This window comes from Anser cygnoides, chromosome 2 (assembly GCF_040182565.1).
Source record: "Anser cygnoides isolate HZ-2024a breed goose chromosome 2, Taihu_goose_T2T_genome, whole genome shotgun sequence".
NCBI lineage: Eukaryota > Metazoa > Chordata > Aves > Anseriformes > Anatidae > Anser > Anser cygnoides.
The window spans coordinates 142,241,140-142,265,445 of NC_089874.1; the positions used below are offsets into that span (position 1 = coordinate 142,241,140).

Consider the following 24,306-nt stretch of genomic DNA (forward strand, 5'->3'; position numbering starts at 1 on the left):
GTTTAGCTTCACTGAAGCTAAAGGAGTAAGGCAAACCTGAATAAATATTCTGAAAGGTTTTGTTCTGGAAGGTTTTTATCCGTCACAGCGTAAGAGGCAAGGGACACCGTTAGCTGGTGGATGAACATTTTGTTGTGGATAACAGCAATCACACCACTTGGCTGTCGTGTATGCCTGTGCATGCATATGTATATTTAGATGGTTAACACAAAAAGGCAGGCAGATTTACAAACAGAGACTTACGGGCTCCTAACTGACCGTACAGGTAGTTTCACTTGCAATCAGTGTTGCCTCAGGCTTTCATTAGGGCTGAAAGTTTTAATACCGCAACCTGCCTTTGGCTAATTTTAACAGCAGTTCCAATTAAAAGGGTCAGCTAATGCAAAAGGTGAAGATGGAAAAAATGTCCCTAGATAGTCTTTGAAACATTTTATTTAAAACTTTAAAGCCACTGGAGTCTGAAGGAGGGCACTCAGAGTAACAACACTTGCACGAATGTTTGGAGTTCACCTGAATTTGGATTTTGAGCATCGGACAAAATTAAAACGGAGCTAAATGTGCTGTGTAGAAGCTTGCTAGCATTTGACAGATGTGTTCACTCAGGATTGCATACGTACACTTGTCCTTTTCCCCGAGGGCCCTCCTGTCCCCTGGATGTTCCTTCAAGCAAAGCACCAGAGGAAGAGGAGCAGCCTGCCGGCAGCGTGGCGAGGTGGGAGCTGCCGTGCGATGGAAAATGTTCTCTGGTTTGCCTGACTTCTAGGACTGGGAGTGCACTGTTTTAGCATGCAACAATTAGAAGTCCTGTAAATTGTGAATCCAGACATTACAGGTCTTTGTCCTGAGAAGTCTACAAACATTTGTTGTATGTAAGGCACTGGGGTGGGAGTTCGGATGTGCTCCAGCCATGACCATGACAGGCGCTCATGGTATTACCATTTGGCTCCAGATTTCTTGGGACTGTTTCTGCTGCTCCAACAAACCGTGATTTAAATCCTGCTGAAGTGCCAGGTGAGGCTAACAGCCCCGTCTCCTCCACAGAAGCAAGGAGAAGACACCGTGCTCTGCGTCTGTCTCCCAAACGAGACGGTGAACATCTGGGAGGTGCACGGCTCAGCCGGCAGCGGGGGGCTCGTAGCCTGCCAGCTCAGCTGGGGGCGGGAGACACTGGGGGTCTCTCCCAGACCAGAGAGACCTGTGTTTGGGTGTCTGACCTCCCATTAAGGCCATAGGAGGCTTAGCTGCTGCCTCGGCGGCGCCTGGGGAGCGGTTCTGCTGCGCCCCTGGGGAGCAGCATCCCTCCCCAGGGCCTGCTGGGGGGCGGCGGGACGTCTGGGCGCGAGCAGAGAGCTGGCTCGGGGCAGCCAAGATGGCACCGGGAAAGAACACCCAAGGCTCGGCGACAGAGAAACAACAGCTCCCTGCAAAAACTGTTTTTCCAACCCGCCGTTTGAAGGCTTCAGACAAATAGACTGAGCCGAGCCTCCTTATTATGTGAAACGTTAATATCTACCACTTATTTCTGAAGCCGCGTTTTAGATTTTATTTCCGAGACAAAAGAGTCATTTAAAATTATGCAAATGAGCTGCCAAACGCAAGGCATTATGCAGATTTGTGGAGGCATGCAGCGGAGAGTTAACTCTTCGTGCTACCGCTCGCTGCCGAGCGCCGGAACAATAGCAGCGCCCGGGCGCTCGTCAGCCCTGGCAGGCTTTAATTACAGCCGTCCTGCCACAGGGCTCGAGGCGCGAGGCACACGCCGACCAGCTCCTCTTCTCACGCTGGCAGAAGAGGTTGCATTGCCGCAGTGCTCACCTTGCGCTCCTGCCCAGCACAAGCCGTGCCCGAATTCATCCTGGACGAGCAGCACAGCTGTTGGCCAGTTATTTCCAGAGCGTTCGAAGTGGCCGGCACAGGAGAAACATTAAATTTCTTTTTCAAATGTCAGCAGGTCTTAAAACAATCGGCGCTGTCGACGAGAAGTCCTCCTAGCCCTGTGGGTTGACTGCTGTACACACGACGCAGGAGCGGCCGTGCCTTTCTGGAGAGGACGGCTATTTAAAGAGCTGCGTGTTGTGCTGCTCTGGGGGCTTGGTAGCTCGTCACCTCACCCAGACATAAAGGTGGTGGGAATAACTTGCAGCCAGGAACAGATGGGTCTTGATAGAAATCCAGGGCCTGATCTGCTTTGGAAGCTTGCCCTGGTCTCTGCAACTGATGGCAGCAGCTGACAGAGCTGCACGGGTACAAACACCGGTGTTAAGCAAGAAACACAATGGTTTAGGGCAGCGAAGTATGACAAATGCCAGGCTTTGGCAAATCCCCAGTGCACACAAGGGTGTAAGCGTGGCTAATCTCTGGTAGGGCTATCTGATGCGGAGGTAAACCAGTCACAGTGGCGGCCCAGCCTGGGGAGGACAGGAGAGGTTTCAGGACTGCTGCCATGCCTCAGCCGTGCCTGGGTGGGACGAGACGCTCCACCAGCACATGGTTTGTCCAGCATCGGGCAGGGACGGTTCTGTGGAAGGCAGGGAGGAGCCTGGCTGCAGCGCAGGAGGACCTGACCTCACCTCATGTTTCCTCCAGCACTGCAGTTGCTCGTGGTGCTCGTGGAGAGATCGCTCCCAGAACAGCACAGGGGCCAATGAAAACACTGTGGCGTTCTCCATTTGTTTTCCAGTTGCTAAACGATGCGGGGAGGGACATTTTTCCCCTCTGTTATCTTTGCAGAAATATGTGTTTATGCAACAAATTGCTTCAGGAAGAAAGAACGTCTCAGAGCTCCTCCAGGAGTCTGGGATGATTTGGGCTCCTCTCCTGCATGCCCTTGCCCTCTCAGGTTTGCTGTGCTCACCAAACTGCTCGCTCACTTCCTTTTTAGCTAAGGATGTCAGGGCAAGCTGCTTGAGCCAGTCCAAAATCCTGGATAAACACTCCTTCAGTGTGTTCAAACCTGGATGCTCTCACTATCAGTGAATTTACAGACTTCAGTAAAAACTACGGCCAATTTTAAACTGATTGCACATGCACACGCACAGAGGTTAGCAAGGTTTGGCTGTTTTCGTTTTGCTTGTTTCTAAGAGCATTTTTGGCCAAAAAATGTGATGTCTGTCATGTATTTGGAAAGGATTGTCCAAAGCACATAGTCAACGTCTGTTAGTTTCAGGTATGCGAGAGGAGCTTGGCAATAATGTCATAGATGCAGAGATCATTGGAAATACTGGTGCTATGTCTTAAAATAAATTAAAAAAAAAAAAGATTTGGAGTTTTCCCATTGCTCAGCAACTTGAGCACTAGATTGGTGAACTGGTTAGTGAATAAAGGCAAGAAACCCACCTATAATAATTCATGGTTCTGTTTGTTTTGGATGGAATAGCTGAAAAGGATATAAATCAGACAGCGCTGCTGCTACTGCGCTTGCCTTGCCAGCTGAAAAGAGCTGAACTGGTTTAAATAGGCAGAAATACTGCTTTATGATAGCCCACATCTCCAAACAAATTTGAGCACAAAGACCGTGAAAGGAAGTTGCTAGGAAACCTCCACAATGAATTGGTGAAGTTTTGCAGCGCAGGCACCTGTAGGAGAACCATAACCACCTGCCAGCCTGTGTGTTTCCCCCCCAAAAAAACTGAAGTACAAAACTGCAGTCTGCGTTCATTTCCTTAGATGAAACCTCAGGAAATGCCTCGCGGTCAGTGTTCAATCCACGCAGCTCCGAGGGGCTGTGAGCCATTCCCAGAGCCATCGCTGAGCGCCGGGCGGGAAGGTCCTGCCCACACCGCTGCCAAAGCCCAGGGCTCAGCGCTCAGGAGGGTTCGATCACGCTGCTTTGCTGCCGCACGCCCGCAGTCACCTCAATGAGGTCCTTAGGAAAGATCCTTGTTTCCATGGGCCTGGGAAGCGACGCTGCATCCTCGCCAATGCTGGGATTCAGATAAGGTAACTCCCAGCCAGGGCGGCCCTTTGCAGGCAGGGCCACGGAGCTCCGTCTCTGTGGCACCTCGTCTCAGGACGGTTTTTGCCACCAGAGATTTCTTGGCACCGTGTTGCCACCTCTAGCGCGGCTTTTTTCCTCACGGGGATACTCCAGAAAGCCAAGGTGAATTAACTGGAGCTGCTAAAGCTGCAGGTCCACGGCGTCACGCGCAGGTGAGCGCAGGGGCTCGGTTCGTGGCGAGGGAGGCAGCCTGGAGGAGACACGGTGCCGATGTGTGAAACCGATACGTGAGGTATGTTTGTTACAGGATTTTGCATTCTGGTTTATCTGGTCCCTTGACACATAAAAAAAAAGAAAGATCCAGATCTTCATTTTAACTTAAAAAAGGCTGTTAGGAAATCCTTTTTTTGCACAACGTGTAATTAGCTAATAGAATCAGCCTTGGATGTTAGGGACAGGTTTAGACTAGCTCTGCACTCAATGGTCTAGCAATGCTCTTTAGCTGCGTGCCTGCGAGATGCTGGGGGAGGACAGGCTCTGAGACATTCTGTAGAGAGAGAAACCCAGCTATAAATTATAGAAAAGAAGTATTTTCTTCCAATATAGGTTCTGGAACAGGAAAATTTTGCAAGAGCTATAGCAACATCTAGACCTTTCCTAATTGAGGCCAGGTTTTCTGCATTTCAAAAAGGATTCCACGCGTGCACAAAAAGTATTTTCAGTGGTGTTAGTTACAGTGAGCTTACATCCAGAGACTCTCAGTTTCCACACTTTGGGACAGGGAAAGCAGCACTCGCTTCACCTGCTTTGTGAAGGTGTGGGCGCCTGTGCTTCTTCTCTGCATCTTCGCTGCAGCCGGCGGGGAGAAACGGGGACCTGCCTGACTCAGCCCCACAGGGATTGATGGCACCCTGGGAGCACCTCTCTTGCTGCATTGCCTCGAAGGAAATTTAGATGGGAGTATGTGTGTGTGTGTGTGTGTGTGTGTGTGTGTGCCTGCTGTAGAGGTTTTTAGGTGAGTGCACGAGCCCCATCGAGGTGCCTGCTGGCTGCAGGTGGGAGCTGTCTGTCTGTCCCGCTCAGCAGGCAGCGCTGTCCCTTTGGGAGACACGGCTGCCCCGGAGCAAGGATGTGCTCCTCGCGTGAATCATCTGCTCAGCCAGCGCTGGGAATGTGCCACCACCTGCCTGCTGGCTCCCTGTGCTCACCGCCGTGGTCCACCTCGTGCCGAGCAGAGCAGTACCCGGGCAGGTCACGCTCCCGAGGCAGAGCTGCTGAGCGGCGAGGAGAAGCAGGACAGGCAGGTTCAAACGCAGCTGTAACACAAGGAAAAACGTGACCGGAGCAGCAGCAAGAGCTGCTCACGCAGCCCAGCAGCACCCATCTGACTCCCCGCATCAGGATGTGCTGCAGCAGCACAAAGTCCTCCTGGGAGAGATTTTGGAGAGGGTTTTCTCCAAAGCATCCAGTACAGGCAGCATCCGTCAGAGGCAGGGTGACAAAGCAACACCAACAGATGACAGAGCAACACCAACCCTTGCTCATCACCCCAGCATCCACGTACGGAGGCAACTTTACCTCTTGCAAAGCAGCAGCCCTCAGACCTGAGCCTGGGAGGTGCGGAGCAAGTGGGCGATCTGGGAGATGAGTGCTGCGAAAATAGGCTGCGATTGCTGCGGTTCGTCAGAGCGCAGGCTTTATTTTAAACTCCTCGGTAACACGAGAAGTTGCGCCCTGACCCTGCCTCACGTCCCCGCAGCGCTGCCAAAGGTAAGAGGGGAAGAAGTGAAATTTTACACGGCGGCATACAGAGGGATTCAGGATTCGTTCAAAATGGAGATGACGAGAGCAAGGTTTTTGTCCGGTCTTCGATCTGGTTCACAAATACAACCCTCTGGATGTGCTTGGAGAGGGCTCATGCTGTGAGCTGGGATTTTTATAATCACAGGTGGCTGGAAGTACTTGTCAGTCTGATTCATGCATTTTTCCAGTCTGCTGTATAACACAAATTACAGTTCCCACATTATGAGAGAGATTTCACAGGTTTCTTGGGAGAGGATACCAAGCTCTGAGGCTACCTTTTTTTTTTTTTTCCCCTTAGAGAATTCCTCTAATTTTCATTATTAAGCCATTTAATTCGATAATTACCCACAGAGGAAGAAAATCGATTCAAACAAATCTTTAATAACAACACTTCGCGGAGACATTGCGGGCTCTTTCTCCTCCACACATAACTGCAGTTCCCTCCTGCTCTGAGGCTCCAGCCCATTTCGATAAGATCCACAGCCTGGAGAACCTTGTAGCTTCATCTGGTTTCTTTCGGGGATGATTCAGTTTGTGTGTACCCATGTGTTCCCAAAATTAGAAGCCAGCAAGAGAAGGTGAAAAATACAACGGCAGAAAAAGCCACTAATTGAGGAACTTTCATATTTCACAATGCTTAAGCTGTGGAAGCACCTCTCAGAGACCAGCCTGTCGGGATGGACCTGGCACCCAGCGGTATGTCCCAGGTGGAAGGTCTGAGCACCGTGCCCAGCCCTCAGCCAGCCTTTCCTCCAGCTCACCCCTGTTGCTAGTACTGCAGAAACAAGCTGCCAGGAGCAGCTCTTTGGTTTTAACCACCGGGTTATTTGCAGCTGCTTTGAGGATGCCATAGATAAAATCTCTGAGGCCCTGGGATAGACTCAGTGGGGAAGGATGCTCTTTGGGGGAAGGACTTTCACTTACCACCCGGATTGAAGTGCAGGGGACTTCACCAGCATTCAGGTAACCTTGGAGTATCACCAACAAGTGGCTAGGCCTTTCCTTCATCATGCAGAGAGAAAAACAAAAGGTGGATGTTGTAATAACGAGTTCTCTCCTGCATTGCACTAACACATTGATTTCTACACCTAGAGCAAGCTGTTTCGTTTCTAGAGGATTGCCCTGAATAGAAGTGGATGTCAGACTATTAATTAGCAACACAAAATGCATTTTTATAGAGAATAGCATTTTCTTCTGTATTTACATGCAGGTAGACCAGATGCTTAAATTGGACAGTTTTGCTGCAGAATGCCCACGTACCTCATCCATTGACCTGAGAGCTGGAAAGCACACACACTGCTGCTCTTCAGCAGCAGCTCCACAACTGAAATGTCTTCTGAGTGCCAGACTTGCAGTTTGCTGAGTTGTCTGAACTCAATGGGAGCAGCTGGAATACCGTAGTGTTGGCTGAGAGCAAAAGTGGAAGCAAGGGGATTTTCTGAGAGCTTTAGGGGCTGGACACTACTTCTGTCTGTGCTGAGGAGAGGTGGTGTTGGCACTTGGAAATGATTGTTTGTGGCAGAGAGAAGGCATTTCAATTCGAGCAGCAGGCTGTGCTCTATAAGCACTGCAGCAGCTTTCAGATACTATCTCTGGGAAGGACGGACTGGCTGCGTGGAGAGAGAGGAGCGCTCCTGTAGCATCACCCCCTCCAAACCTGCATGGTGTGCCGCCAGGAAGCGTTGCTGTGAGTGCATCTTCCAAAAGGCCTGCACCATGCAGCAGCAACAGCACATCCAAGCTGTCACGGAGGCCGTCACAGCGAGCGAGCAGAAAATCAGAGCTAATGGGGAGCTGTTGGGATGTTTTGGGTTAGAAGAGGCTCTATAAGGGGCAAGCTTAGTGAATGCATACAAATGACATGCGGGGACAGGCGTGCCACTGGCTTCTGCTCTTGGAGACTGCAGGGTGTTTCAGACGCAATCCTACAAACAAATGGGATAACGCATCTTTAGCGCAGATGCTGGATTCTGTGGTGACCTGAAATGTGCAGGGGAGAGACTTGTCACTGCTTTAATTGTACTCCAACACGCAAAGATAGAGTGAAGATGCTATTGGCAAGTCAGCAGTTCATTAACTGTTTTGCTCCAAAAGGGAAAAGTAACACTCATTTTCTTCTGCCTGGCCTAAATAGTCCAGATTTTGTCAAGAGGAAGAATTAGGTGTGAGAAAGGCAATGCCCTCAGATCCTCACTGCTAAGTACCTGTGGGACAGCAGAAGTGGAAGAGGGACTGAGGTGTCACGGGAAGCGTTGTTTGGAAGGAAGACGCCTTAGGACAGCACTGATAAAACCAGGGAAAGAAATCCCTTGTAATGCTGGCTAAGTGTCGATGTGTCTGAGCAGCAGAGTGAGAAGTCACTATAAAATATTCAGTGAATCATTTAAATTTGAATAGAAGGAACTCAACCGCTCCATTATGAATTTCAAGTGGAGAAAGGATTCCTTGAGGAAAGACGTAAAAAAACCAGTTATTGATATAACACGAATATCTTTTCCCATTGAAGGTTAAAGAGTGTTAAAAATGTTTTCAGAACCAAGAGGATATCAAAGAATTTTCTCATTTCCACGAGCAGCGTGTTGGGAATCCAGAAATAACATCCACGGGACGTCGTTCTGACAGGCTGCGTACGGGGAGTCTCCGTCCCTCGAAAGAGGAGCAGGCTCAGCCCGAGAGCCTGCTTCCCTGGGCCTGCTCCAAGGCTCTCAGCAATGCTTGGCTGGACACAGAGGTGCACGGTTACACGGCTAATTACTTCCATTGCATATGGAAATTAGGAGAGGGAAAAATGGCCATTATTATCCCTTTGAGCACACGGTTACCTGGTTTCAGCGTGAGGCCGCGCTACTCTGTATGTGGTTGCTTTCTCAGTTAAACAACATCTTGCTTTCTGTACGAGGCCAGGCTTAAAGAGGTATCACTGAAACACACTTGGTAACACGGTTGGAGTTTTAAGAGATTCTGCTTGACATCTGTAAATCAATATGTCAGAGACACCGTCAAAAGCTAGTAGGTCTAAAAATATGTTGACCAAACTCCGTTTGAATTGATCAGTGCTCGCTGTACTTATCTGTTCTTGCTCAAAGGAAGTCGAGGGATGCTTTGAAGGAACAGGTTAATTCAGGCATCACATCTGGAAGGGTAATGAAGGCAGCAGAGTTTCCTTGGGGAATTTTTTTTTGGGGGGGTGGGGTGGAGGGAATTACAAGTTTCCTGTTATTTGGAGTATGTTAAAGTCTGTCTCCATGGGCTGTCCTGACAAGCTGGGCTCTGAGCGGGGTCTCCAGCTCCTCACCAGGGACAGGGAGAAGCAGTCACACCGGACAGTCAGCAGCAGTCTGAGAGACGTCCTCTACTTTCCATCCTTCCACTCTCCTTTTATGTTTTAAGAGTGAGGTTCTCAGCTTCCTGGATGTAAGGAAGATCTTGACACCCAGGAAAGCTCAGAAACAAAGAGACAAAGAACCCAGATTGTGTTTGGCTTAGCTGTGTTGGGTTGCTGTTTTTTATCATCACAGTGGGAGTGAGTTCAAGCCCACCGGTGAGACTGACAAGGTACAGATCAGAGGTGAATGCTGTGGTAGATGTCCTCCTTCTTCCTCCCCCTGCTCCTCCTCCTCCTCACGTCAGGTTAGATGTGACTGCACAGCCTCCCTAGGGTGCAGCAGACGTGAAGCAGGAGGATGGATTATTCTGCCGATAAGAACAATCTCAAAATAGCATTTGTGAGTAAGGCTTGATACGGGACTCACTCACTCAACAGCCCCAAAGATGTTTCATTGCCTGATCTTATCGGAAGTCAAAATTCACCTTGGCTTCAGTGGGCAGGGGCTCGGTCAAGCTGACAGCACACGGTACCACAGCAGATTCACCTTGGTAATCCCTCACGTCCCGGTGACACGCAGCGTTCACCTATCGGCGTGTTGGCAGCAGCTCGCCCATCCCATCACAGCGCCGCAGGAGAGGAAACCCAGGAGAAGACCCCCCCTTGCTGGGTGAGCAAGGACCCAGCTCTGGGACCTCCACAGCAGCAGCCGGAGTAACAAACCGGGTGGCAGAAGTCACTAGGTCCCGTAGGGAGAAGGTGAGGAGCTGGTTCTTGAGATGACAGGCAGCACGCCTTCAAGGTGGGGTTAGCTCACGCCTGAGTTGCCGTCCTTCCACCTACCTTCTCAGCCCTCTTTGGTGCCCCTTTCAAGTCGGGCCAGCCCGGCGTGCCCACAGGAACCTGGGTGCCACCTCCCTGTGCCGGAGGAGTCCCCGGCTGTGCCGCGGTGACGCAGGCCAGGCCACCCGCGCCTGGTTGCTCCTCCGGTGCCTGCCTGCCCGTACTGATGTGCCCGTGCCCGGAAGAGCAGGCGGCTCTCCCGCAGCCCGCAGGAAATAATTGCAGAGCGGCTGGGCTTCCTGCCGCGCACAGCTCCTCCTGACACGTCCCAGCGGTGCTGCCAGCATTACTCACGGGGCCTGGCCTTCCCCGAGCCACTCGCACGCCCCTTGGCTGGACAGCCCGCTCCCAGCGGGGTCTGATGGGACCGGGCACAGCATCACTGCCGAGGAATTGGCAGGAAGGGGAGGAGCGGACACGGCCCTGGCCATGTGGAAGCAGCCCGTCAAGAAAGGCTTGTTTAGCACACGGCGGATTAGTCTGCCTCAGAAGCGAGCTGCTGCTGTAAATTAATATGCTCCTCATGAGTCAGGAGCCCAACCCTTCATTACAGAGTTGCATATTTTCAGAAATTGCTGTAAAAGTAGCAGGCACTTCGGAAAAGCTGTTTCAGGCTGGCATGGCCACACTTCCCGGTTACTTTCCTGCCCACAGCCCCAGGTCACCCTGGAGGACCGTGAAGGTCCCCGTGGCCCCACAAGCTGGTGCCCACAGGGTGATGATGAGCCTGGCACATGGGCTCTCTAGGCTGTTTGGGGCTGGGGGAGTTTGACCAAGTGCTGAGGTAAGAGGTTGCCCTTCGCTGCCTCGCCAGCCAGCTGCTCATGGGGACATTGCAGGAGGTGCCAGCCACACCGCCATCCCATCGGAGAGGAGGATATTAGGAGAAATTTCTTCACTGAAGGGGTTGTTAGGCATTGGAACAGGCTGCCCAGGGAAGTGGCTGAGTCACTGTCCCTGGAGGTATTCAAGAAACGTGTAGGTGTAGAACTTAGTAGCACGGTTTAGTGGTGAACTTTTCAGTACTAGGTTAAAGGTTGGACCAGATGATCTTGGAGGTCTTTTCCAACCTGAATGATTCTGTGATTCTTCATGGTTTACCCACCTACACATGTTGCTCACTTCCCAAGCACCACGGGCTGTCACCAGTCCCTCTTTCTCTTGCTGTACTGGAAGCAGGGGACATCCGTGATTTGGGGCTTTTTACCGTTAACATTTGCTGGCTTTTATGTGCCAGGCTGAGGTGTGATCTGATTCCTTTGAGCCACTTAGACCATGGGTTTCTCTATAATGCCATGCCCCAAAGGAAATGAAGCCTGAAAATGGATAGCAGGCAACCCAAACCATCATTTGCCAAACGAGCCAGATCTGATTGCTGAGGTCCCTTTCCTAAAAATGACATCCACAGACAGTAACCTATATGGAGACATGAGAATGAGAATGAGAATGATCACGTATGGCTGAGACAACGCTGAAACTAAATTTACGATACTCAGCTGCAGTAATTTGCAAACAGTGCTAAGTGCTGGGAAGACGCAGCAGCCGCCTTCCAAAGCTGTCAGAGGCTCTAACGAGAACACACAATCAGGAGATCCGCTTGTCGCAGCCAAGACAGGTGCACGCTTCTGCTCTGCGCTTGGGAAGTGGCGGTGAGGATTATCACTATGTCAATCTTTATACAATCATCATAAAACATAAGATAAAAAATAGCCATTAAGTTGTCTGACCTAGCCGCCCAGATGTTGCTTGTAAGCGCAAAGTGATTCATTTGCATGGGGAGGGCCAAAGGTTTATAGTGTTGGGGTTTTTGTTTGTTTGCTGATAAGAGCAACAACAGAAGCATGAAAAAAGCACACTGACGGCATACAATTCTTGGATAGGTGATGCAGTAACAGGAAAAAAGGCTACAGATTGGCTTCAGAGATGTATATCTACTTCTGGTTTTAAAACTACAGCTAGTTTAAAAAAAAAAAAAAAAAAAGAAGTCCTGGCTGCAGATAGGCTTTTATATTTTTAAACATTGGTTGGAAACACAAGTAAAGATATGAACCCAGTGTGACAGTGCTGGAGCATTTAGTGCCCTGGGGGTGAGAAATTCCATGCACAGGTGTTTCAGGAAATGTTTGTAAAACAGCATAGCTGCTCCTGTGCTGCTTGGTTTCACAGCAGGCGCTGCTGACACGGCGTGTCAGCCCACTGCAGAATTCCCCAGGAGGTTTCAGGGCATGGGAAGACAAGAAAAAGCAGGCACCGTTCCCGAAGCAGGGCCACCATGTGTCGGGCAGTCCTGCTTGATCTGCTTCAGCTGGTGTTAATGGGATGGGAAAGGGGGCAGAGGGAGAGAGAAGCAGCTCAGTGAATGTGCTTGGCTGTGTGTCCTGCAGGCACGTATAACTTCATGTCCTGTGCAGGAGGTATGGTGCTGTCCTCGGCTGGTTTTGTGTGCGGGTCCCCCTGCTCGGTGCTTGGGGTCAGGGGCTGTGCTGATGCTCTCCAGGCCTGAGAACAAGCTGGCACACGTGGACACTGAGAACAAGGTAAGGGCACACGTGGACACTTACCAAGCTCAGATGTCCTTTTCCTGCCATGCCCAGAGGTCGTCTTCTGAGCAGCACGGCCACATGACGGACTGCATCTTGTGCGCCAGCTTGGAGAGGGGCTCACCCGTGCGGCGAGAGGTGCCCTTGCCTCCGAGGGTGGTGTTTGCAGGCTGCTGGCAGCGCCCCCCTCACTGCTGCCTGGGAGCAAACATAAATACATGCTGGAAACCTCTTGGAAGTGCTGGAGAACGTGCTCCTTGGTTTCAGATGTCCCAGCTGCTAAAGCCAGCTGCCTCAGAAGAGCTGCAGGGAGGGGCACGCTCAGCCTCTCTTCTTGGGGTCTGGGTGTTCTGGGCAGGCACTGAGCTAGCAAAGCAAAGGACCTTGCAGGCCTTCCTCTCGGTCTGTGTGCAATGTTCGCCTGCCTGAATGCCGGCAGAGCCTTCAGCTCACGAAGTGTCTGGCTTACAGTGACTCTTGCAAAACCAGCAACCCCTCTGGTGCACTTCCTAAAGTGTCGTGCAGCCTCCTTGGGTGAGTTCACAGGAGGGACCACAGCGACCTGCGTCTGGAGAGCAGCCCACCAGCACTAGTTGTCCTAAAGGCAATGGGGCAAGTTTGTCTTCGGTGGCTCTCCACGTGGCCTATTGTATTTACTGCTAGCCATTCTCTGGAGCTCTTTCTTGGTGTATCCTCCCCAATCTTGCTTCAGCTTTTCTATTCTGATCTCTGCTCCAGGGCCAAGTGTTGAAATGTTCCTGGCTCTGAAGTGTGCCTGCTGTGACCCGTGGGACCTGAGGTGGGCAATTGCCTTATTCTGCTACCTGTTTTCATTTTTCCCTCTATACAATTTTTAGGTGATTCATGGATCTCTTGGGAGCTGCCAGAACTTAAAATAAATAAATAAATACAACAACAACAACAAGACAAATGTGAAAGGGAAGTAGCTTTAAGGTCAAACCTAGACTCTGTGTAAGTCACGCACCTACTGGTTTCAGTGGGCTTCTCTGCTGTAAACGTGCAATTTGAACAGCCTGTGGGCTTTGCTGCCAAAATATGGAAAGAAGAAAAAAGCAGGGGGAAAAAAAAATAAAAGAAAATAGCAGCCTGGGGTCCTGTGGGGCAGCTGGCCAGAACCAGGCCACCTCTGCCCGGCCCCCCTTTCCTCGCAGGGGTGCTGGGTTACCCTGACCCACCTTCTCTCCTCGGCTCCGTGCCTTCGCAGCACGGGTAGCTCCTGCTGTACGTGCCCCGAGGACTCTGTCAGGAAGATTTAGCGCAATGCTCCTCAGCGCGAGCGGTCTGCTCCAGATCTCGTCTCCTCAGATGTGACTTGGCAAACAAAACTTCCTCTGTGAAATAAATGATTCAGGCTCCCACCATGCGAGAGAGACCTCCTGAAAGGCGCTTTCATGTGGAGCCAGGGAGACCAGAGAGTGTCAGAGTTCTGAAGACAAAATACCCCAGTCGGAAAGGTGCACAGACTCCTTCCAGGAGGGACTCTTCACACAGTGGCAGCCTTTGAATTCAGCTTTTAAATAAAAGATTCATCCTGAAAACAAAAAAAAGCTGAGCCTTTTATGAGTAATAAACCATAAAGTATTTTTTTTTTCCGGGTGAGACTACCATTCAATATAAAATAAGCTGGCTCTTTTGATTTATTAAAAAGCCAAAGTCGTATTTTGCCTGGGGAAAATAACATGTCGTACATCTCACCACTTTGTAGGTGCCTCCGAGACGTGGATGCTGCTGCTGCCGAGGCTGGGATTAGCGTTCGTGTGGCAGGACAGTCTGAGGGAAGATGGTTCGTGTCTTGGGCTGCAGCGCTTATTGGAGGTGACAGGACAGAAGCTGATGGTGAGCGTCACTTCTGGGAATGATGGTTCGTTAAGAAGTTTTGCCTTCTAAGTACGTATGAAGCATTTGGCTGCTAACAAACATTTGCTGGCATATGGAGATGTAATTAGGTGAACATCAGTCAGAGCTAGTCGAATGCTTACGTTCATGGGAATGGTGCGCCAGCACTGTGATGTGGGGGGTGTCCAACAGGCAGCCCCACACGGGGCAGCCTGGTCTGGTGGGAGGTGTCCCTGCCCATGGCAGGGGGCTGGAACTGGGTGGGCTTTAAGGTCCCCTCTAACCCAAACCTTTCTGTGATTCCATGGGGTTTACAGTCCTTAGGAGCTGGTGGCTCCCACACCTCTGCTCAGGCCCAGTACTCGCTGCATCTGCAAAGCTGTCAGCTTGGACAAGGGCTTGCGGCAGTGCTGTGGGTGTCTGCGCTGCCCGTGCTGTGTCTCCTTCTCTGTAAAGCAAGCGCAGGATGCGACATCCTTTGTGCTTTCCTCCACTGACTGCAATCTCTCTGTCACTGACTCCTACCGAAGCATCACCTTGTCCTGACGTGTAGGGGACCTGTGGGGACACTCCCGGGGACACCCGCGGGGCTGTGACACGTCCCCAGCCCCGTGACACGTCCCCAGCCCCGTGATGTCACAAGGCACCTCCTCGAGTCACAGGATTCAGAAGAACACCCGTGGCTGCAACCCCCAGCCCACGCCAACCCGCAGCTCTCCGGGCAAATTTTTTCCCCCTCTCCGAGCGCAACCTGCGCTCGGGCACCGATGCGGCTTGCCGCAGCTCGAAGATGTCTCTGTTCAGCCGCATTTTGGAAGACACCGAGTGGGATTTGAGGCGAGCCGAGAGAGAAATGCAGAGGCAGGTGCGGCTGCTGGACCGGCACCTGCGGCACCTGCGGGAGGAGCTGCCCCTCTGCTGCCCCTGCAGCCCCCTGCCGCCTCCCCCCTGCCCCTGCCTGCGTCCCCGCGGGACATCCAGCCACCCGGCGGAGCGTGGCAGGGCCCTGCCGGCCACGGTGGACATGGAGCAGGAGCTGGTCAGGTAACAGGGCCGCACGCCGGCCTCCTGGGCAGGGTGACGGGCGGCAGGGGCGCGTTGCGGCCTCCATCCAGACCGAGCCCCCACAGGCGGGTGCACGCTGGCGCCGGAGGCGTATGTACGGGGACGTTTCAGGATTTCTGAGTTTCCATTCTGGCCGCTGTTGTGACGGTTTTAGTTTCATGAAAGGAACTGAAGATTGATGTTAGTGCGGATAAAATCCGAGTGTAGCCTTGCAGCAAGGGGGGCGGTACGGGACACAACCCTTCTGTCTGAGCGGAGGCGTAGCTGAGCGCTGGGAGACCAGAAGAGGTGGGAGATCCCTTGGCCCTCAGACGCTGCCGGGAGCCTCCTGTTGCTGTGTTGTGCCCGAACTCAGCCTTCGCTTTGAGTTCCCTTCTGCCGTGCCTGGAGGTGAGGCCTTGACCCGGTCAATTAAAAACACAACATTTTCATTACCAGTGAGTGCCAGCCACCGCCGGCCGCATGCATGAGCTGGTGGGTGCGATGAAGCTAGAGGAAAAAGAAGAAAGCTCGACCCCAGGGTTAGTTTTACACCGACTTCTGCACAACCAAAAGTCACCGTGAGGTTACTTGACCTGGTGGCTGGGGCTCATGCAGGGCTGTTGAGCAGCACTTTTCAGGTCCTGGGCCCAGATTTCCATCGGTGCACACGAACCCCTCTGGGATCTCTCACTTGTTTCCTCACTTGTGGCCCCATTTCCTCCTTCATCAGGCACATTATCCTCTGAGTTTGGTGCCTTGTGTCCTCTTCAGCTGTTGTAACGGAGGTGCCCCTTCTGCTGTGTGTTTTACGAATGGTTTGAATAAGAGCCGTTCTTCTGCTGGAGCAGGCGTGCTGTTTGACAGGCTTGGAAATCATTTTAATGGATCGGTGAGCCTCCAGCCCAGCTCCGCAGGAGCATTTTTGTATTTGTTGCCAGATGTGTCTCTTGTCCCCTGATTGCTTCAGACAAAGCTCCTAAATGGAAAACGTGGTCTGTTGCAACTCCCCATTTCAATGTAGGACAACGTGTGACAGGACACGCATGGCTTAGTGGGCACATTTACACATGAAAGAGGAGCACTGCCTTCCGTATACTGTGTTGGCAGAGCTTTTCACCTTCTCAGTTGCCCCATCCCAAGAGGGCACGCTGAAGTGCTCCTGACCACCAAAGCTTGCAGACGTGGGCCAAGAACACCCCAAGTGCTGTGGGTCAGCCTGCGTGTGAAGATGGAGCCAGGAGTTTCCCATTTACTTCTCTTGGCCTCAGAGTTATCCAGCCATTCCTCCATGAGTCAGTCTGCAAGGCTTTGTTCTTGTTTTTATTGCAGCATACAAAAAAGATCTAACAGGATGCCAAATGCTTCCCGGGATCGTAACGTTTTAGCTGTGATGGACGTGAAGGGTTTTGACCCCGAGGAAGTCACCGTGATAGTGAAGGACAGGAAGGTCCAAGTGCTAGCAGAGCACGAGGAGACACACACCACCGCGCGAGGGAGGGAATATAACTACAAAAACATCAGGAAGGAAATCTCCTTGCCGCCAGGGGTGAGTGAAGACGAGGTGACGTACTCTCTAGGGTCTAACAGGATCGTGAAGATTGAAACTGCACACAAGCACTGCCCCTGCCTCATGAGATTCTGAGCCACCGGGGTTGACCTGGGCAGGGTCCTTCCTCCTCTCCCTCCTCCCATGGACTCCAGGTCCACCCCATCTGTGGGCACCACCAGCACTTCTGGCCTCTTCCAAAACAAAACAGAGCATTCAAAAAAAAAAAATGTGTGCGAGCCTCATTTCATTCAAAAGGTTTTGGTTATTGGAAAGGGGGGTGCCAAGAGGAAAACACAAAGATATGGGAATGCTTGGCTGTGGTCACTTGCTAGATAAAAGGACACTGCAGGAGGTAGCCTGATTGAGAACAGGTATTGCTGCTGCTTGTAATCTTGTGGATTTCAAAAGCTGAATGAAACCATTTATCATTCACACTTCTATAATAAGGAAATTTCTCTCAACCCCATCACTTCCATTTGAGCTGTAAGGATATTTCCTAGGGCTCGATAATAATCACCTCAAAGGGAGGAGACTCCTTCCAAGGTAGCACCCTGGGTTACACGTACTGGTGGGGAGTTGCCCTTGCTATTTGGAACTTGGGTCTTTGTTCCCTAAATTTGTCTGGGTTCATCTCCTGTCCCTGTGAGAAGCCACCTCTAGCAGACATCTCCTCCCTCTATTGGCGACCCAATCACTTCTTCACCTTCCTGGAGAGGAACATCGGCAGAGATTTCTCCTCTTTCTCACTGGGCTGCTGGGTTTCCAAGTCCTGAATTATTCTTGATATATTTCGGAGAGGAAAAAGCCTCTGGGAACTGGAGGTACACACAGGGGAGCCTGGTGAGTAGTGGCAGGGCTGTGTTATGCCCTCAGCACTACTCGGTTATGTTTTCTCTTGGCAGCACAGCTCCTGGGCCAGTGTTGTCCCTCCACGTTGAAGGAGGAAGCTTCTTAGGTGGCCGCTAGAGCTGCGTGCTGTTGAGGTGGCCAGAAAGGGCTGTGCTGGTCCACGTGGGGCTGCAGCAGAATGAGGTGCTGCTGTGATGGAGGAGCAGGTAGGAGCCCTACTGAGCCAACTTTCCCTTGGAAGTACCAAAAAACGAAGCGGTGCCATTTGTCCACTTTGTTGGGCTCTTACAGAAGTTACACTGTTGGGAAGAGCCACTTTGGACGAACAGAAGGCTTTTATTTAGAAGGCACTGGGAACATTGCAGAGCATTTCCCAACAGATGAGTAGATGACTGGAAGCATTTCCTGCTGTAGCACAGGGCAGAATCCATAACTCGGAATTAGAACGAAAGCAGCTTTGCAGTTGGGAGAGGGAATGAACTGTCAGTATACTTTCTTCTGAGGGTTGCATTTGCTGCTGTTTGGGCAGAAAAAGTCAGCAGCACTTTGTCCCCCCCGTCGAGTGAGCACTGCCAGCCTCTCCCCGAAATCATCATGGGACAGCTCCATCAGTCAAACGTCCCAGCAAGCAGCGGAGGACTGGTTTGGCCGTAGCCAGCGAGGTAACTCAACACTGGTGCAAGAAACGTGCTGCTTCTGGCAGGTGTCCAGCATCCAGGTAGCACTTAAATATCCGATAACAAACTTCAAGCTTTATGGGCTTGGTGCGTATCTGGGTCAGTACGTACCAGCCTACGCACAGGCAGCCTGGTTTTCCTGACGTTGGTGGAGGACACGTAGAAATGAGCCGTGTCCCAGCGAGGAGGCCACCGGGGAGCCTCCTGCTCTCACAGGGACAAGGATGCTCAGGACCCCTGAGAAGACCTCCTTCAGACAGAACAACCCACGGAATAATACAACCGAAGCCCCTCTGGGACACAGCCTTCTCACTCTGTAACTATTTCTGCAGAAGCTGTCTCAGCGTGCAGAAGAGAAACAGATTTCAACACCTCCCATCTACCCATGACTTCAGACTCGCAGAGCATGCACAGCCCCGCAGCGATCGCAGGGCTGGCTGCGACTGCTCTTATCCTCACTGCTCATCCTTTAACACGTACTCTTCACACTTTGTTCCTAAATTGGGCTTCTAAAGACAAATTAAACCCCTGAACATCATGATTTTATTTACAGATATGATTTTATTCCCAGATTTTAAGACTAGAAGGCACTGTCAGATCTCCTGGCCTCATCTCCTATTATACCACAAATAAGCTGCCCAAAGTGTGAGTTCCGGGGAAGCATCTAGTCTTGATTTGAAGACTTCAGGAGACGGACTCCAGCGCTTCTCTTTGTATTTTGTTCCAGTGACTAATTTCCTCGTAATTAAATGTCATGCCTTGTTACTAACATGAGATTGCCTGGCATCATCGGTTCATTCTTTTTGACTGTGCCAGATGAAAAAAGCCCTCAGAAGCCGGCTTTTTCGGAACACAGTGGTAGCTACGAGCTTCTCGTACATTGCCAGTAAGTCACTTTTCAATCCTGAATTCCAAATTTGCTCATTGTAAGAAACTGGTTTCCAACTCCTTGGTATTTTTGTTCCATGCTTGCACCCTTTTTCAGGTTTTCAGTGCCCTTGTGGACACCAGACTGGATGCAGCAGTTCCCTATCTCACCCGCTAACATGGCACACAGCGGTAGAAATCACTTCTTCTTCACGAAGCACACCATTCCCCCCGGTTCGGTCTTTCCAAGGGCTCCACGTGTCTCTGACGCAGCACTGCAGGAGGTACTTCTGCTGCGCCCTGACCACCACCGCCCCGCTGGGACGGAGCCTCTGCTTCTGGCTCTCACGCTGCTGACGCACGGATGCCCTGTGGGCACGATGACGCGTCCAGGGGGGATGCGCACTTCGATTATTAAAGCAAGATGTAGGACGAAAAACATGTTTTCTTACAGAAATGAACTACAAATAGACTTTTTTTCTACTGATTAGGGCTGTTAGTGTTTAAATGCACAGACGACTTGAAGACTGGGAGGCTGAAGAAAATTCCTAATTCATTTTATGTCCTGTGCAATGTGTCCAGGACCTTTAAGACCTTTTGCATAATAGAAGCAAATCACTCAGTCACTTAGCTCTGTGAACACCTACATGCTTGGGACTTACCCAAAAGCGTAATTGAAATCCGTACCCTCCAAATGCTGCTTAGATGAGAGCTTGCTAAACAAAAATACTCTTGGACAGCTACCATTAACACAGCAAGACACGCTCACGTCAGTATCCCCCTAAAATAAATTACTTTGCCACTAGGTGGCAGATTATTTTGTTTTATTTTTTAATTTATCCCTGTGTAAATATTTGTTAAAAGCAAAAAAACAACGGTGCTGCTACAAAGCGGGGAGGCTTGTTCGTGCTGCAGCGTGCATTTTTGTTCGCAAGGCTGATAGCAAATGGCAGGGGTGGCAAGGACTGACATTTGTGTTGCTGTGGCGTGCGGGAGCACTCACAAGGGACCGAGACCACGTTCGGTTTCTGCGCTGGATAATATTGACCTTTGGTCCTGCAGCTCTTCTCCCCTAGAGCAGCGTGACTGAATATGAGGAGTTTCATTTGCTTCAGCAAGCTCGATTCAGCAACCACTGCTGTTGGCCATAACAGGGGCTTCCACGTGCTCGTGTATTCTTCAGCATAGCGTTGCACGGAATTATTTTGGGGGCCCGTTTTGGCCATCCTCATAGAGCAAATACCCTCTCAGAATTCCCTGGCACGAGGAAGATGCCCGAGAGGGCGATTTGGCTCCACAGCTATAAACACTGCTGCATTCCTGAACTCTAGCCTTATCGGGGCACTTATAAATAAACAGAGCTCTGTAGTGGGAGGTCATCTGAGGCTGCTAGCTCCAGGCCTCTCCTCAGTCATGCGCTTCCAGGAGTTTTCCTGCAGCCTGGCAGGGCTCTGCGGGCCGGAGCCGTGCAGAAATGTGGTTTCTCTCAGGGGGCAGCCCCACTCCTCCTCGTCCACCCGGGGCCGCTGGGCCCACACCAGCCTTGCTGCTGGCCTTGGCTACGGGACCAAGAGTGGAGGAACTTCGCCCATTTTGTCTGTGCCTGGTGTTGGGTGCAACCACTATGCCCGCTCATCCCTCAGGCACCTTCATTAACCCTTGGGTAACCCTTCAAAGCACATTCCCTGTCTTCACCTGTGGAGAAAGCACTCGGAGTTTAGAGGACGGAGCAGGAGATCCCGGCCCCGAGTGCTCTCGTACGCTGGCTGCGGCCTTGTTGTCATTCTGCACTCTGCACTTGTCACGCCGTTAATAATCTTGCACTAGATTTAGATTAGGGGTAAACTGATCGCCCAGCACCTGGCGAAGCTGCCTCCCCCCCCGACATGGGCTCTGGCCCTGCTCCCTGTAACTCTTTAACCTCACGGCTTCCTTCCCCGGCCACTTGTCGGACACTTCTTGCTCCTTGTTCCTCTCCCCCACCTCCCTGGTGCCACCAGGTCGCTCCGTCAGGGAGGCCGGGGGAAGGGGTTTCCCCTTCCTCCCCCTGGGTGTCTGCTAGACATCCCCGATGGACATCTCCTTCTCCTTCTCCTCTGCTGGGGCTTAAATCAAGGCCTACATCCAAAAAGCTGGGCTGTCTCTGAGGTTCTCACCTGAACCTCTGTTTTAACAGTGGCTGCAGATAACAGAGGGTCTCTTGGCTCCGTCTCTAACTCAGGGTGGCACCTGTAGTCTTTCAAGGTCTGCAGGTGAAAAGAGTTTTACCATTAAGCTGTAAACCACAGATCAAACTACAGGAAAAATCGCCGTGCCTTGCACCTCACCTGGCAGATTTTAATTTGCTTTTTTAAACAGCCCACCCCCCCGCCATGGGTTATCCTCTGAGTGTCCTGGCTTTTCCCTCTCTTTTGGCTGCCTGCTGGAAACATCCACATACAAGCAGAATATGAGGATGCTGTAGAGATGGCTGGTGTAAGGGATCTGAGGTTGGAGAATAAATAGGGAGCAAGGAGCACATGCAGATAAATCATCAGCATTAAAGACCGTTTCAGGAGATGTTGCAGAAGGGACTGCTTGAGGAAAGCACGGCATGCAGCATGCAGTAAAAGCAGAATGTCACAGCTGATGTTCCTGCAGCCTTCCCGAGGTTTTACCAGTTAAAATACAGAAAGGCTGCAGGACGTGGAAAAGAAAGGAAGAAATGAAACACCAGCACTTGGGGACCAGCTCAGGGCAGGTCCCGAGCACCTCCCATTCCCATTAAATTCACTAGCAAGTGACTGCACATAGCAGCACTGGACTGTTAGGGTGAGTACAGGCAAGGCTATTCTTCTTGGGGAAATGGAGAGGGATTTGGATGTCCAGGAGTAAGTGTGCAGCTCGGAGCACACATTGCGTGTGTGGTGGAAAGGAAACTCCTTGAAACCCTGGGGACTCCCGGTCTGGGAGATGCTGCATCCTCAGGCTGCCCAAGGACCTCAGGCTGCCTGAGGACCACCTTCAGCAGCGAACTGTTTCAGCAGGAGGGTTATGTCGGAGACCCAGCACGGTGTGCTGAACCTATACACGTCGTATTTCATCTGGGGAACTAAAAACACGATCACCGCTTGAAAGGGGTGAAGACTGGAGGGTCCAAGCATCTCCAGGAAGGATCGGAGTGCCAGGCAAATTAAAGCAGAAATATGAAGCTGCATGTTAGGAGGAGAGCTTGCTTTGGAGCAATGTAAAAAAAAAAAAAAAAAAAAAGTGCCTGCAGAAGGAACCCAGTACGGACTGCCCAAGTAACCTGACCCAGAACAAGGAAGAGGCACAGACTTTGGGTTATCCATGCAAACAAACCCAGGCTGCACTTTTCCAGCAATCTCCACACCAGAGCACTGCGAACCAGCTGAGATGCTGGTGCCTGCCAGCCGAAAACTCTCCCGAGTTTCTCACGAGGAGCACATCCTGGGGAAGTCCTGCTCAGTGACTCACAGGGAGGAGCTGCCATCCACCCCCGGCTCGAATCCTACCACGGGTCACTTTCTGTTAGGGATTTTTTTTTTCTTTCTCATCTGAAATAAACAAAATGACCACTTAAAAGTCGAATCAGTTCTTCGTTCCTGGATCGCTTTAATGCATCTTGTAGCTGCATACAAAAGCCTCAGGTTTCTCTAAAGCTTAACTTCTCGTCCTCGAGCTCTTTCCTTCCAGGAATATGGGGTCGGCCCTGGTGCACCCGTGTTTTGGGCAGATGAGAAGCCCAGGCCGTGGGTCTGGTGCCTGCTGGAGACCTGACCTCCTGCATGCTGGCTGGGGAGGGGGCACCTGGCAGCACCTTTCCGTGCCTGCTTTGTCAGCTGCATGGAAACCCAGATTTTGTGTCTGAATTAAAGTGGCTTACAGACCTCAGCTTATCCTTTCTGTCCCGTTACCAGCTTTCCTCCACCAACTTCTCCTGCTCTCAGTCTCCAAAGGATAGGTCGTTTGCTTCCAAACCCCTTGCAATGGGGCAGACCCACTAGATCTGAGCACTGCAGCAGCTCATCACTTACGATCATTGCTCTGGACCAGAGCATCACGCTTCTCAACCAGGGAGGTGAGCTTGCCTCTAATGACCTAACATTTTTAGACCATTCCTTTGATTTTTGCAGAAGGAAGCGTAACTAAACGTTTTGGAAGAGACACAGGCTCTCTTCCTTGCCTGGCATTAACATAAATCTCACAGACATTATTTGTGCTATTTTTCTCCTGGGTACACAAGTTTAACTGGTTTTCAGACATTATCATGAAGTCTCTAAAGGTAAAGGCCTGATATTTTTACTCTTGCTGACTGGAACGTTTTTTATTCAGGGTCCTTGCCTGTGATTAGAGAGACACTTCTTGCTCCTTGAAAATAGCGTTAAATTCACGACTGCTCACAAAACCCTATAAAAGTAATTTATTGCGCATCACCAAACACCCTCAAGAGGCCCGAAACAGCATTAGCATTTTTATAAGAAGCGCTCGCATACCCTTTTGCACACACTTTACCTGCTCTTTTGTTCCTGTTATGCCAATGAAAAGCACACAACCGCTGCGAAGACGTGCCCAGCTCCGTGTCCTAGATGGAAGAGGCTCCGGTGGGCAGCCCCAGATTCCACATCAGGTGCAGCAGGGCATTTTGGCCCCACCGGGTGCTGAGGACCAAAGGCACAGCATCAAAACCCCATCCATGTGGACTGAGCGCGGGCGGCTTCAGCTCCTGCAGTGGCAGGGAGCAGGAGGAGAGGTACCTGGTTGCCCAGCAGGCTTTCAGATGGGCTCATGGTGCACATTTCATCTGACATCAGAGGGGATGCTCAGGCAGAGAAATGGGCCTGAAATTATCCAAATTAATAAAAATAAAGGACAAAAGCAGGCTGCATAGGTGCGTGCTTTCTGCCAGCCACAGCAGTAAGTACCACAGTAATTCAAAGCTCCAAGACAGTCTTTTTTTTTATTATTTTTTTTTCCCAACAAAGCAGTAGTAAAAGAGTTTCATAAGAGCT

General features: G+C 51.2%; 1 protein-coding gene and 1 long non-coding RNA gene across 17 annotated transcripts; one reads left to right on the forward strand and one right to left on the reverse strand.

Annotated features, from left to right (window-relative positions):
* Positions 1 to 11,628: 11,628 nt before the first annotated feature.
* On the reverse strand, positions 11,629 to 14,915 carry LOC106035323 (uncharacterized). Of its 16 annotated transcripts, none has more exons than XR_010828750.1 (7): positions 14,842 to 14,900; positions 14,649 to 14,753; positions 14,165 to 14,274; positions 13,911 to 14,000; positions 13,645 to 13,800; positions 13,434 to 13,494; positions 11,630 to 12,646 (listed from the first exon to the last, which is right to left on the reverse strand). It is a non-coding gene; the product is annotated as an uncharacterized lncRNA (long non-coding RNA). The 16 variants fall into 16 exon arrangements; XR_010828745.1 differs by having other exon boundaries at positions 14,165 to 14,318; XR_010828754.1 differs by lacking the exon at positions 14,842 to 14,900 and having other exon boundaries at positions 11,629 to 12,646; positions 13,911 to 14,017; positions 14,165 to 14,318; positions 14,649 to 14,744.
* Positions 14,916 to 15,052: 137 nt separating this feature from the next.
* On the forward strand, positions 15,053 to 17,133 carry ODF1 (outer dense fiber of sperm tails 1). The gene is made up of 2 exons (XM_013180039.3): positions 15,053 to 15,349; positions 16,682 to 17,133. The coding sequence occupies exons 1-2, from the start codon at positions 15,096 to 15,098 to the stop codon at positions 16,992 to 16,994; spliced, it is 567 nt and encodes a 188-aa protein (XP_013035493.3). The 5' UTR covers positions 15,053 to 15,095; the 3' UTR covers positions 16,995 to 17,133.
* The last annotated feature ends 7,173 nt before the right edge of the window (positions 17,134 to 24,306 follow it).